Genomic DNA, 15,180 nt, shown 5'->3' on the forward strand with positions numbered 1-15,180 from the left:
TGGTATCAACTCAACCCGCTGTTTTTGGAGAAGAGAAACAATGAGCCAAAGCCAGTTTCCAGACCTCAGTCCTGTAGAAAATCTGTGGAAGGAGCTGAAGCTTCAAGTTGCCAATGGGCAGTCAAGAAATCTGAAGGAATTAAAGTTTCTGTAAAGAGGAGTGGGCCAAAATCCATCCTCAGATTTCTCCTACTGTATCAGCTAACAGACTGATTGGCAAATATGAAGATCACCGTGACGCATCAAAGTACACTTTGTCAAGACAGTCTCAACTCAAGGCCAACTGTCAAACTGTTTTGAAGCTTGCAATACATAATCTTTCTCTGCAGACCTCAAGTCAATGCTGGTTTAAAGTCAAGGTTTCCAAAGTCCAAATAATTAATTTTTAATGGTAAATGGTCTGCACTTAGCATGCCTTTTAACTTTAGCTGTGTCTGCAGAGCTCTTTGCAGTCATTCACGCAGACATTCTGAAGTGACTTGGGGTTCAGTGTTTTGCTCAAAGACTCTTAAATGTAGTCAGAAATCGAATGACCAACCTATCAGCCTCTCTGCACTATAATAAAACACTATTGGGATACATAATAGTCCGTTTTTAGTGGCTGTTACCATTTTCCCCCTTTCCCCCCATTTCTCTCAGTAAAATTGCAGTTATATTGTGACATAAACAAGTAGGAACAAGCTTACTACTCTCTAACAGGTAGAAATGTTAGCATGTTTGTTGACATGGGTGGAAAAGCCAATGAATCTTTTCCTAAAGCTTTTTGTGCTACCATGATACCACTGTAGGTTGTCAAAGTCAAAAATTATATTCAATATATCCAATTGGGATAAAAACAATTATTGTGTTATATGATTGTGTTTTATAGGGGCAGCTGTAGCTGAGGATGTAGAGCAAGATGTTGACCAATCAGAAGATCAGTCACGACGCATCCATCAGAGTTTGGCGTGTCTGTGTGAATGTTAGATAAAACCGCTTAGGTGTTGATTTGTATGAATGTGTATGTGATTGGGTGAATGAGGTTCGTAGTATAAAATGCTTTGAGTGCTCAGTTAGAACAGATAAGTGCTACATAAGTACCATTCAGCATTCAGTCCATTTATATGGACCAAAATAATTGTGATTACGGTTTTTGTCATAAGGAAGAGCAGCCAATCCTATACCACTGCTTATTCAATGATGGATTGCCAACAAGAGCTCAGCTGCTAAAAAGTGTTGCCTTCTTGAGCTGCACAGCAAAATCAACCTGAAGATGAGGACTTCATGAATTAGATATATAGGTGACTGATTGTTTTGTGCATTAATAAGGTTGCTCCCTGCAATTTTCATGAAAACTTTCATAGCAGTCCCTTTTGCTTCACACCTTTTACATAATTTATCCCCAAAATAACTGAAGTTTGGAGGCCTGTCGCAACTGTGGTTTTCAACTCTCCCTCTTGTTTCCTGACATTTCTGCTATCTAATCTATTCAAATTTTTCCATCCCCAACTTTATCTTATTGAGGCCACAAATCTAATATTTTTATCATCAGTTAATGTTGTCATCAATTCAGTCAAAATAATGGAAATGTAAAAGTATATGTCTTCGGCAGGTCAAAAGTTAAAAAATCCATCCATTCAGTTTATTCCGCTTATCTAATTCAAGGGTCAGGAGGCCGGAGCCGATACCAAGGTAGGGTACAACTGCTCAGGTTGCCAATTTTGTCGCACAGCTAACACAGAGAGACAGATAAGCATTCACACCTATTTCACCAATTAACTTAATATGGACGTCTGTGCACTGTGGCCAGAGTGCCCATATAGAGCCCACACAGGTACAGGGAGAACATTCATTTCATTTCATTTCATTTATTTGTTCATTTTCAGGCACAACAAATACCTATATTGAACATAAAATGCACAAAACAAAAAACAAAAATTGCCTGAAAAAGGAGTGAGACGAAGAAAACTTATTAAATCCCACCCCTATACTCACTCATCAACAAAAAAAACAAACTTCCCGCAGCTACGCCCATCATTGCATACAGACCCATCAACAGCCCCGGGCACATACAAGCATCTAAACGGCAGCTCGCAAACAACAATTAGAGCCTTCATAACTGAATACAGAATATATAAATTATAAATTGCATTACCACAGGTAACAGGCAGTAATAACTACAAGTAACAAACACACATACATATACATACATATATATCTGCACACACATGTACATATATGTACATACATACGCACACTTTTTTTTTTTTGGAATCCATACCAGCAATGGTAAGAGAACAGACATTACAGAGCACACTAAAAGCATCATTGAGTATACTGTGACCAGACCAACTGTTTGTAGAGAAATTTAAATCTATGAATATTTTTGCATTGTTTCAATTGTAAACTCAGACTGTTCCAGATTTTCACACCACATACAGACACACAAAAACCTTTACGGGTTGTTCGAGTTCTGGGTAATTTGAATTCTCCAAAGCCTCTCACATTATAAACCTTTTCTCGAATTTCAAATCTAGTTTGTAAATTTGCCGGTAAAAGTTTAGTAAAAGCTTTATACAAAATTATGGATGTATTGTAATTAACCAGATCCTGGAATTTAAGTAACTTTGCCTGAAGAAAGAATTTGTGAGTATGATCTAGATAACCAGCCTTGTGAATTATACGCAGTGCTCGTTTCTGTACTGTGACTAATGGATTAGTTGTATTTTTATATGTGTTTCCCCACACTTCCACACAATATGTAAGATATGGAAGAACCAGAGTACAGTACAGAGTACGAAGTGCATCTTTATCAAGGTATGGTTTCACTTTGTTCAAAACTGCGAGGCTTCTGGAAATTTTGGTTTTTATGTGTCTGACGTGGGGTTTCCATGAAATTTTGTTATCAATTACGACTCCCAAAAATTTGTTTTCACTCACATTATCAATTGGTACACCTTCAATGATAATTGGTAATTCTACATTATATTTTAAATTACCAAAAAACATTGCTTTAGTTTTATTTATATTTAATGATAATTTATTTATGTCCATCCATTTTTTTTATTAATTTTAGCTCCCTGTTTACGGTCATTACAAGATCAGCATAATCATCGCTACTGAAAAATATGTTGGTGTCATCTGCGAACAGTATGAGTTTAAGTACTTGAGAAACATCAAAAATATCATTTATGTATACATTGAAAAGTTTTGGTCCCAACACTGACACTTGGGGAACACCACATGTAATACCAAGTTTCTCTGAATGGTAATGCCCTATGCTAACATATTGTTCCTGACCCGTTAGGTAACTTTTTAACCAGTTACCAGCTTTCCCTCGAATACCATATCTTTCCAATTTATCCAATAATATTGAGTGATTGATTGTGTCAAAGGCCTTTTTGAGATCAACAAAAATACCAACTGCATATTTATTTTTATCCAGTGTATCAGTAATTTCTTCTACTGCCTCAATTATCGCCATTGAAGTGGTTCTTTGCGTTCTGAAACCATACTGACCAACATTTATTATTTGATGTTTTTCAAGGAATTTTTCTAATCTTGAATTAAAAAGTTTTTCTAGAATTTTTGAGAATTGAGGCAGTAGAGAAATAGGCCTATAATTGGTAAAACTGTGTTTGTCATTACTTTTATATAGTGGTATTACTTTCGCAATTTTCATTTTTTTTGGAAAACAACCGGACTGAAATGATAAATTACAGATATATGTTAAGGGACTAGCAATATTCAGAATAACCTGTTTAACTACAGACATATTTATGTCATGATAATCCATTGAAGACTTACTTTTACATTTTAATGTGATATTTATTACTTCTTGCTCATTTGTAGCTGAGAGGAACAGTGAAAAGGGATTTGATTTTATATTACTGATATTTTCATTTTTATGACACGGGATGTCTGCTGCTAGTTCAGGGCCAACATTTATGAAGAATTTATTGAACCCATCGACAATATTACTCATGTTGTGATTTTCACCATTTGCATCAGTAAAATATTCAGGATATGATGTTCCAGAAGATCCTTGTTTAATTAAGTTGTTTAACACATCCCAAGTTCCTTTTATATTGTTTTTATTTTCATATAATCTTCTTCTATAATAAAGTTGTTTGCTCGTTCTTATAATATCAGTCAATTTATTTCTATATGCTTTATATCTTTGTTCCACTTCTTTTGTTTTTACTTTGATGAACTGTTTATACAGATTGTTTTTCTTTTTGCAAGCATTAATAATTCCTTTTGTGAGCCAAGGACTTTTTATCTTTTTTTTCTTTGTCATGTGTTCGTTTACAGGACAATGTTTATTGTACCACATAGTAAAAATATCTAGGAAATTGTCATAAGCCTTGTCCACATCTGACTCTTCATACACCGAACTCCAATCTTGTTGTGCTAAATCGAAATTGAAGGCATGAATTGCTTTTTCATTTATTGTTCGCTTTGCTATCATGATCTTGGTATCTATTTTTTTTAAATCACAGTCACACAAAGTAAAAACTGGTAAGTGGTCAGTTATATCACAGACAAGCAGGCCACTATTAATTTGGAAATCCATGACATTAGTAAAAATATTGTCAATAATAGTGGCGCTATGTGAAGTTATTCTGCTTGGCTTTGTTATTGTTGGATATAGTGATAAGCTGTACATCGTGTCAGTAAAGTCATCAATGGCTTTTAACCTTGTTGGATTTAGCAAATCAATATTAAAATCACCACAGATAAATAGTAATTTTTGGTTCACCGAAGCAAACGTTTTTTCTATCCATTCATTAAAAGTGTCAATACTTGAATATATGCAACTTATTATAACATTTCACTTTTTGTCATTCATAATCTCAATAGTCAAACATTCCAAAATTCCATCAATAGCCATAGACATAGTTGTTACAACATGAATATTCCACATGGGAAAGCCCCATCTGACCAGCAAATCCTAATCCAGGACCTTCTGGATGTGATGGTGTTAACCCTTCTAATAATCATGCACATACTCGCACCCTGATCGATGTCTCGGGGGAAAAATGGGTTCAGTATCTTAACCAAGAACACAGCTGCCCGGCTAGCGTAATAAAACTTTTAAATGTACCCAAGGAAAAGCTAGAAATCCTCACTTTCCTCTTTTTGCCATTTCCCCCAACCATCCACAGCAGATGACTGCCCGTTCCTGACCATGGTTCACTCAGAGGTTTCTTCCTGTCAAAAGGGAGTTTTTCCTTTCCAATGTTGCCAAGTGATTGCTCAAAGGGGGTCGTCTAATGGTTGGGGTTTCTTCTGTTATTGTAGGTTTTCTAGCTTATAATATAAAGTAACTTCAGGTGAATGTTGTTGTGATTTGGTGCTATGCGTACAAAGAAAACTGAACTGAATTAAAGTACTGGCAGACAATTCTTTTCAAAAATGTCAATCAGTATCCCCTCTATTGACAAATTGATCTTAGATTGCTACACGTGCATAAAATCAAACCAATCTTATGATTAAATGATTCGAGACAAAACTTTAAGTACAGTCTGCAGATTTAAAACAGAAATGACACACATGTTGCAGTAAGCAGAACTAAACCTCCAGTCTGGTGCCTCTGAGAACTCGCTTAGAAAGCTACAAAATCAAATATTAATCACTGAAGAGATAATTTTATGTAATACAACCCCATGTTCAACTCACCTTGACCTCCTCCTCCTCCTGCTGTTCCAGTAGCGGGGAGTGTTCCGTTCCTACTATCTCTTCACCAGTGGGAACGCACAGGCTTGGCTCCACTGTCGCCGCCACACCCATGTACCCGCCGGCTTCTGCCTGATAGGTTTCCATCTGCCCCGTGTTCCACAGATCAACCAGCGGAGGGTGAATTTGATGAACCAGACTGTGGATGGTGCTGTTGGGTGTTGCTTGCAAAGAGTGGTTGGCACTGTGTAGCCTGTGCTCCAGAGACTTGAAACACACAGAAAAGACTAATCAGTAAAATGTGAGGAATGAGCAGTGCGACCTGTTTGCCAGCTTGAATGTTTCATGACATGCTCCCCATGTCAGTATGCAGTAAGCTGACTTTGTTTTCCTTAGGCAACAGAGGTGATATGCAGATCTTTTTGTACAGTATAAGAAATTCCATCCTCATGCATGGAATTCTTTTTATTTTTGTTTAAAAAATGATTTGGATGTGTCCCTTTGGAAGAATGTCATATTTTTGCAGGTTCAGCTGAGCATTTAATGAGGGATTCTTGACAAGAGTGATGACTCAACAGTGTGAGGTGTGTCAGCGTTCACATCAGATGCGGTTGAGTCATTGCTTAGGCTAAAATCTTTTCTATGAAGTAATGCAAAAACAAAAACGAATAAAAGGAGATGATTAGATATAAAAATGTCGAGTTAAGATTATTTTGTTGAATTTCTATTTCCACAGTCAAGAGCGAATTTCAGACTGAGCATGAAACCCAGGAGGTAAGAGTTTCTGAGAACATGTTCTGAATAAAAGCCCAGCTTTTTTAGTCTATAAATGCTGTGATGTGTGGGTTTGTTCATGTGCTGTACTTGTGCCTATACAAAAGTGAACAAATAAATAAAATAATGTGTTGATAGATTTATTTTACCAGACAGTATTTTATAACAACCATCTCTGATACTCAAGCCTTACGCATTAGCAGCAACATGTAGTGTCTCATTTGGATTAAAACCCAGACGGCGGCACTCTCAATCAATCACCTGCTGTTGCTGATACTGCAGAAGCTGCTGTTGGTGGTAGTGCTGAAACTGTTGGATCTGCTGCAGCTGTTGTAGTTGACTCTGCTGGAGAGTGAACTGCTGCTGCTGTTGCTGAGACAGGAAGTGAGCTGCGGCCTGCCCATCGTAGCCCTCCGTACCCATAACGTAGGAGCCAGCAGGGGGAGACGCCACAACGGAGGGATCGTTGTTGATGGGCTCCCAAGCGTCAGAAGAGGAGAGGCAGTAGTGGCCCTGGGAGACGTATGTGTGAGGCCACACCTCCGCTGAGGAGTGGTGCAATATCTGATCTGCAGGAAATAAAAAAATGTGGCAGCTGTTAGCACTCTTCAAAATGGGGGCAGCAGATGGACGCAGGAACACTGTGTTTTATGATTTATACAAAAATCCCACTTTTCAAATTTGCTGGAATTGGAAAAAGAATGAGCAATTTCTTAAAATCTTGAAATTACGACTTGACCAACAGTTAAAGCTAATAGCTGTTGAGATAAATGTATATCTGGCTGTTAACTACTCTGAAAAAAACTCAGCTGAAATCTTTCCACACTGGGTGAAAATGTTATGACAGAAACTCTCCAGTATGAACCGAACAGAGTTGAACACTGGCACACCTCGCACTGTTGAGTCATCATTTTGTCAAACTGTATAGTGCAGACAGAGCTTTGATTGCCTCCAGTGTTTCTTACTCAAAGTTGGAGGGCTATAAAGTGGGCTCACAGCCACATATTTTGCCAAGTGTCTGACTTAAAAACGATGGGATCAGTTAAGACGAATGCATTCAGGGTGCAGTTAAGAAAGTCTATTTTAACTCAGCAAAGCACTTACTCTAATTTTCTGCATTCAGAAGTCTGTGCTAAGGCAACATTGCAGTAAATTGCAAATATCCAAAATCACTGTTTATATCGATACAGTGTCTGGGTTTACCTTCCAAAAGTTCATGCTGGAAACTGAAATGGCCTAAAGTCTAGAGCAGAGGTGTCAAACATAAGGTCTGAGGTAGAGTTGGATGTCTCGAGACCCGTCTCGAGACTACTTTTACGTGGTCTGGGTCTTGTCTTGGTCTCGACAGACTTTGGTCTTGGTCTTGGTCTTGTCTTGGTCCTGATCCCTCGGTCTTGTCTTGGTCTCGCTGTCTCGGTCTTGCTGTCTCAGATTGGCATAGAGGTCAGGAGATTTGGACTCAACAGTATCCATGACACACAAGGTAATGTTCGATAATGTGTCATTCGCAAAAGCATCAGCTCTAAGAGCCGTGCTTAGAGAGTTAGAGAGTGCTTTGTAGTGAATCAGAAGAGTCGACTCCCATTGAGCGAGAGCCAGCTCCTCACTTAATTTCCTTTAGCTGCTCAGGTCTCACACAGTGGCTCAGCTATGCTCCAATCCCTCCATATTGTGGCCAATCACATGCGAGGATATAGGATAATATCATTATGTGAAAAACAGAGAGGGTGAGAGACGCGACAGTCAAGTGGAGCGTGCGTCTGTCCTCTCAGTGAGTGAGTGAGACAGTAGACAGCGGTGAGGAGGGGTGTGCGAGTGCATCGCAAAGACACATAAATATGCCTGACACCCGTAAACGAAGCAGCATCTGGCTGCAGTTTAAAGACTTTTTTGTCTTGGTCTCGTCTCGACTTTGTCTTGGTCTTGACTCAGTCTGTCTTGGTCTTGGTCTTGTCTTGGTCTCGATAACCTCTGGTCTTGGTATTGTCTTGGTCTTGGTTTAGGCGGTCTTGACTACAAGTCTAGTCTGGGGTCTGTGAAGGTTCTCAGTCATCCAGGTCATCGTGGTCTAAGGAGCTTGGAAAGAAGAGCATCTGGACTTCTTTAAGTTGCTTGAAGTCGTTTCGCCTCTGATCCGAGAAGCTTCTTCAGTTCTAAGGTCAAATGGTGGAGAGTCCCAGATTTAAGCCCCGTTGGAGTGTCCCCCTAAGAGGGACAATTGACCCCCTAATGATCCTCTACCTAATCACACGAGCCAAGGTGTGAAAACGGGTGTAGGTCAGAGTTTCGGGTGAACTCATTGCGAAACCTGGCCCCGCCCTATCATGCAATTTCCTGAGGTCAGAAGGCCCAGGATGTGAGTGGGCGTTAAGGCATCTGGGAAGGGATCTCAAAACTGGATTATAGATGGTAAACAGTTGGTGTAGTAAACCACCACCTCTGTTCAAAGATGGCTATTCACAGTGGACATAGATGGCTTCTTTCACTCCTCTTTCAAACCAAATTGTCCTCTCTGTCCAAAATGTGAACACTGGCATCCTCAAAGGAGTGACCTTTGTCCTTAAGATGCAGATAGACTGCAAATGGTCCATCCCCATCTAAAGTCCAGACGCTTTTCTTTCCAAGCTCCTTAGAATAAGGTCTGGGGGCCAGAAGTGGCCTGCTTAAGTCTCCAATCTGGCCCACTGGACAGTTCTGGAAAATGGAAGATTGGCATAAATTCCAGACTTCTGTGTTTTCATAAGTTTTACAGCTTTTCCTACTGGTTTGAAATATACAAGTAAATAAGTAATAAGTAAATAGGAAAGATCCTGTTTTTACGCCATCTACTATAGAAATTTATGACTTTTACAGTGGGTTCATTATAAAAAATTAAAATTAAAAAAAAGCCCAAGAAAACAAAAAGAGGACATTCAGTCAATTAACAAAACTTTTCTGTTTTATAATTATAGGACAGTCTGCGCAACGAGCTAACAGAACATTTTCTCTAAATTTACCAAATTATTTCTTGCAGTTTATGGCCAAAGCAGCACTTTCTTGTCATGTAAAGAAAGCAGTGCATTGTTTGTTTTATTAAACTTGCTTACGCTTACAGAAAGAGGAGTTTCACTTGTCCAGGCAACTTACGATCAGAGCGGGCTGTCTGTTGGCCACAATCTAAAGTGAGTTTGACATCTCTGGTCTAGAGAGACGAGACGCTGTAACACAATACTCTAACTACTCTGTTTAAAATTGATTTGCCACTTTCCAACCTCTTCCATTTTCTTACTCATAAATGATGTGGCTGTGTTTCACCAACAGCTGTTTCCTGGACTTTAAGCCTCAGACATATTTGTAGTCCTTTACCTCGACTGGTGATGCTCTCCTGGTTGACCTCACTGAGGTGAGCCACGCTTCCCTGGTTTGATCCTGACTGCGGAGTCTCACCATCCATTGACGACCACGCCAGGAGCGTTGCCTCTGAGATTGCAAACTGCTGCAGGATGCCTGAGGTGAGAATTCAGAGGGCAAGTCAGGATAATTGTTACTAAGACCTGCAGTACCACTCAAGTGGCGGATGACAGTTAATAGGGTGTGAAACTCTTGTCCTCATCCAACCGACCTGCTGCAAAGCGAGCCTCTTTCTCCCCATCACTGAGGTCACTGTAGGCGTCGTTCTCCAGCCGCCGCTCCTTTTCTCGCTCCTGGGTAGTGATGCGGGACTGGAGGACGCTCCCCGAACCCACCGTCGTCATGCCCCAGTTTTGCCATTCAATCATGTGAGCGACACGACCCTGGGCCATGGCTGTGGGCTTGGTCACTCTTTCCTTCATTGTGCGTGTGACACCTGTTTTAGGAGAAAGACCCAGACAAGGAAGGAGCAGAAGGAGGAGGGAGGGTGGCCAATTTAAACAAAATGGGTGGAAGTAAGAGAAATTAAAAGACCAGAGGTTTAGAGAGAGGTGATTAGCCGAGTTGAGGGAAGGAGTAGAGAATGAACCGGTAGATGGGGAACAAAATGGGGGAAAAAACAAAAGAAGAGGAAGGAAGAGACATAAGATAGATTCGTTATTATCAAGTGTGCACTGGTTTTGGGAGGAGGAGGGTATGACGCTATGATGTGATGGCTCATGGAAATATGGATATCCGGCACGGTTCGACTGATAAATTGATTAAAGCAACTGTCATATAAATAATAAACCTTTCAGTGTTGGAGTTGTTGTGTCTGAAATTGGCTTTACCTCACATGATTAACCAGAACGAGTTTAAGTATAGCATACCGTTCCCATTTTTAAGGATCATTTACAACAAAAGCGCCTGATGTATTATATATATTTGTTTTGATGTTAAACAGGACCTATTAGGCTCATTATTAACTCACATTTTAATTCTTGGACTTCACTGGAGTGGCTTTAAATGACTCGGGATCAAAATAAAACTCTCTCATCTTACACTGTGCCTTGGTTTAGCCTCTCTGTTCATCACATACAGTTTCACTTTGTCTCCCCTGAAATCCACCTTACCTGTGAGCCAGCTTTCTTTTGATTGGCTGCCCTTTGCAAACAAAAGGTTTGAACAGCAGGTGGTGGAGCTCATGTGCTCACAGCCAGAGCTGTGTCCCTGAGATAACCACATTAAGGATATCCGCATTCACTGACGTGTCTGAAGTAGTCTGAAAGTGAGCGATTAGAGCAATGTGAAGCCTGAGCTTTTGGCCTGCTGGGATTACTTTCACACACGCTGACCTCATTATTTAAAACTTTAACCATATTTAATATTAGCATCCAGAACTGTACCAGTGTATAAGCCTATTCAAGATTATTTATCTAAAGTTCAGGAGCAGGACCACACCCACAACAGTTCCTTTTCCAGCCGTATTTCTATAAGTGCCTATTTGGCCCATCATCACTTTTTCTCTGCTTGTAAGCCTCTCTCAAAGGTATCAAGGGATCCACCGCCTCAGCGAGCCTGTGGCATAGTTCGTTGCTTCGTTATTAACAAACATTTTCATTCGCATCTGGGGCTTTAGTCCTTGCTAGTGAATATCAATCTATACATTTATCTTTAGAGAAATAAACAAGGATAACCACAATAGGTCCGCCTTTAAGAAGTAAACAAAATACCCAAACGCCTCTGGGATGTTTGAGACTGCTCATTTTCTTAAAATATTGAATATCTTAAATTAATAACTGCTCGTAAGGAAAACATTATCAGCCAAATCCAACTATTCAAAAGTCTGTAGTTAAAAGAGGGTTTTCATGAGCACCCATTATAAGCTCAGAGAAATGAAAAAGGGTTGTGGAGGTGACATTCGCGTGTTTAATGAGACTGTTAACATCACATGGAGGGGAGACGGCAGGAGACGTGTCTTGTCTGACAAAGGTGCATCATGGGATGGAGCAGGTTAATTGGGGTGAGGCGGCTGTGTGGCATGAATAATGAGAGGTTGGCTTGTTGACATGATAGCTTCTTCACACCTCTGCTAAGCTGCGCCGGGTAAACAAAAAAACTCCTCTCTTTCTCTTTATTGTGCTTCGGAAAACTCAAAGCTGCTGAACATACATTTAATTTCCTGGTGCCATGCCACTACAAACTCATATCTGTTTAACAGCTCCATATTTCCACGCGACTAACATGTACTGTAAATCCCTGGCTGCCTGATTCTCTCTGATGGTAGCACATGACGATGGGATTCATGAATAAATTATAGGACAAATCCGTACCACAGCACACGGTATAGCAGCTGGACTTCATTACACTGTACTGCAGTACAATTCACTGCACTCAAATAAACTGCACTACACAAAACAGCTGGATGAAACCAAAAAACGCTGCACTAAAAGAAAGCACTTCACTACACTAACTCTGTTCGACACAGCACTTTGCACAGTCAAAACATCCATACTAATACTTGCTCAGAACAGCACAATTTCACAACCACTTAACATAAAAAACTACACTTCCCACTCACCTTTCCTTAGAGCAACAAGCTGTGTTTGTGTGTGTGTGTGTGTGTGTGTGTGTGTGTGTGTGTGTGTGTGTGTGTGTGTGTGTGTGTGTGTGTGTATGTGTGTGTTGTTTTTGAAGCTGAATTTGTTCCGTCAATGACTCACGAGGAGTCATTGACGACTGATATCACAGCGTGGAGAGGAAGTGATACAGGGGAACCCATTTAGGGTACCATGCTGACTCCAGGGCCCGTCTGAGGACAGAGCCAGCATGGGGTCGTTTACCAGTTACAGCACAGACACACACCTGACACACCTGACAGAGAAGACTTAGCCAGAGCCCCGATGCCATAGGCGTTTGAGTTCCTCTTGAGCCGGGGCAGGATTGATGTAGTGTCTTCCATAGACAGCTAGAAGGAGAGAAGAGAGAGGAATGGAGGAGGAAAGTGTGGAGAAAAGGACAGCATGGATGGTGTGAGAGGCCACACAGAGACAGTGTGACATGACAGTGTGTGTGTCAGAGGGGTGAGTGGAGAGGACAAGTGATGGAGGTGTTGGGTTAATACAAGAGACAGAATTTGCATTTCCCAAATCTTGATTCAAGAGATATTCTACAAAATAAATATCATATAAATCTAGGGTTTCTGATTGTGCTCACACCAGTATAATAAACCGCAAGACGGACTATACGGCTCAGGAGGTGGGGGTGTCATAAATCAAAACGCGCAAAAGCAACAAATAGATAGGGAGAGAAAAGTAGTAGATGAAGGAATGATGCCACAACACTTACATTGATTCCTTCCCATGAAAATTCTGAACGTCCATGCTGAGGAAGAGAAATAGGAGGAGAGAGGGATGGGGAAAGGAGGAGCAGGAAAGAGTAAGAGAGTGACAGGACAGAGAGGACATTGACATGCATCGGGGTTGGGGGAGTGGGGGAGTGGGGGGAGGACGGAGGGGTTGATTGCACATCAAGCATGCGGAGGAAGAAATTAGGAGAAGGGAGAGGAAAATAAGAGGCAGACACACAGGATTTTCCAGGAACAAGGAAAGTGAAGAGCCAGAATGACAGGGAGAAGGGAGGGGATTAAACAGGGATCAGTTTATATTTGCTTAGTTGTGTAAAGCAAACTGAATACGCTACGGATGAATGAATTTCCTCTTCGGTTACATGTGCTGCCAGAAACATTGAAAGCCAGCAGAAAACTGTGTGTGTTTGCGAGAGCGAGATATCAATAGTGTGTTGAACTGTATCTGATCCTGCACAGACAGGGGACTGAGGCTTTCAGGAGGAAGGGGACATTATGTGTTTATGTGTGCGTGTGGTGAAGGCAGACGCTGAGAACAAAGCAGATAAACACTCTCTCTATCAGCTGGACTGATACTAACCGCACTGGGAACACTGGTGTGCTACTGGCTGAGCTGATATTTTGTCCCCTTTACTGTTGATGTACACAAGCGGCAGACAGACAGTCAAGACTGTCAGAAAGCTCCAGGTCTACTTTCTTCTGGATAAATGCAATGCAAGCTGCACTGATGGCACAAGTCTGAAGATCCTTCACTTCAGTAAAGGCATCACTAACGTCACGTCAGTGATTACATACATCAGCTAGTTTGCATAAACCTGGGAACATGTAGCCTGGCACAAAGTCTCCCTAAAAGCACCTCTTAAACTCACTAATTAACATTTAAATGCTTAATTAGTCTTCAAATCCCTCTTTTCCTAGATTTGTGTCATTAGCTTATTTTTTCTGGTCAATCTGCAGACTCAACAGAGTGTCACCTGAGAAGAAATAGCCTGTAATTAGAAAAACAGCTGTGGCCCTTCTTTTTTTTTTTTTGCACATTTATGCAGATTAAACAAACAACATATGGTGCTGATAGTTGGAATTTTCATTTTTAGACTAGTTGTTTTTAGTTAACTACCTGCTGCCTGTAGCTTTGTGTTTCTTTTAAACCTCCATTTAATCAGGAATTAAAACTCGGGAAAGTCATTCCAGTCCGGCCCTTACACTGTCATGCTGTTTCAAATTCATGCGAAGGATCTGCCACATTTAGTCCTGTTCCAAACCAACTATCCTTAAGTAAAAGTAGAATAAAGACTTCCCTCAATACTGAGTCTGCACCCATGCAGGCTTACTAATTACATGAGGTAAAGGTGCCGCACCAGTTTTGTGATGTGAAAAAAAACTCCATGCACTTCCAAACATAATATGCTTGTTATTCTTTCAGTAATAAAAAAAAATTAAAGTGACTTTCATGGAAATTTAGTACATTTCTGCATGTTTTTGTAATTGCAGGTATAGGTCCCAGAGAAAACACTATACTATATATTTAGCTTATAGTAATGTCTCCTCATTGTATTCTCAGCATCTATTTTCACATACTGCAACACATCAAATTTTAAAAAAAGTAATAATACAACGTAAAATATGCTCAACTCGAAGTAAATAAATTAGAATTAGAATTTTTAGCTACATTAAAAATAACAGTGTAATGTTAAATAATTATAGAAATGAATTAAAGTTCAATGTAAACACAGTTCTTTGTTAGTCTTACTGACTGCTCTGCTAGTCACGTTCTGGTGCTTTATTCTCTACACGTCAAGCACTTTATCGAAAAACTACAAAACTTTGTTAATTATCTTCAGTGGTCAATAGAGTAAAATGTAAAGATTATGTAATTCAATTCTAGGTTAAGATAATATAATAATGAGAGTGTGATGAGAAGGGAGTGTTTATAATCTCCTTCAGCTACATCTAGATGCTTTATGTTAATCAATGTCTGCCTCTTCCTTCCCTCATGTAATTCTATTCTTTGC

General features: G+C 40.1%; 1 protein-coding gene across 7 annotated transcripts in view; it reads right to left on the minus strand.

Moving 5' to 3' along the window:
- fam131bb (family with sequence similarity 131 member Bb) overlaps positions 1-15,180 on the minus strand; it is a 48,901-nt gene that overhangs the window by 2,505 nt on the left and 31,216 nt on the right. For 3 of the 7 annotated variants that reach the window (XM_026185167.2, XM_026185166.2, XM_026185162.2), the window contains 6 exons: positions 13,150-13,185; positions 12,667-12,769; positions 10,034-10,258; positions 9,778-9,918; positions 6,694-7,001; positions 5,662-5,925 (listed from right to left, as the gene is read on the minus strand). In XM_026185167.2, coding sequence (XP_026040952.1) covers positions 5,662-5,925; positions 6,694-7,001; positions 9,778-9,918; positions 10,034-10,258; positions 12,667-12,763 — 1,035 coding nt within the window. In that variant the 5' untranslated portion in view covers positions 12,764-12,769; positions 13,150-13,185. The remainder of the gene's footprint in view (positions 1-5,661; positions 5,926-6,693; positions 7,002-9,777; positions 9,919-10,033; positions 10,259-12,666; positions 12,770-13,149; positions 13,186-15,180) is intronic. The other 4 variants (XM_026185168.2, XM_026185164.2, XM_026185163.2 and 1 more) reach the window with 3 other exon arrangements.

This window comes from Astatotilapia calliptera, chromosome 11, assembly GCF_964374335.1.
Source record: "Astatotilapia calliptera chromosome 11, fAstCal68.1, whole genome shotgun sequence".
NCBI lineage: Eukaryota > Metazoa > Chordata > Actinopteri > Cichliformes > Cichlidae > Astatotilapia > Astatotilapia calliptera.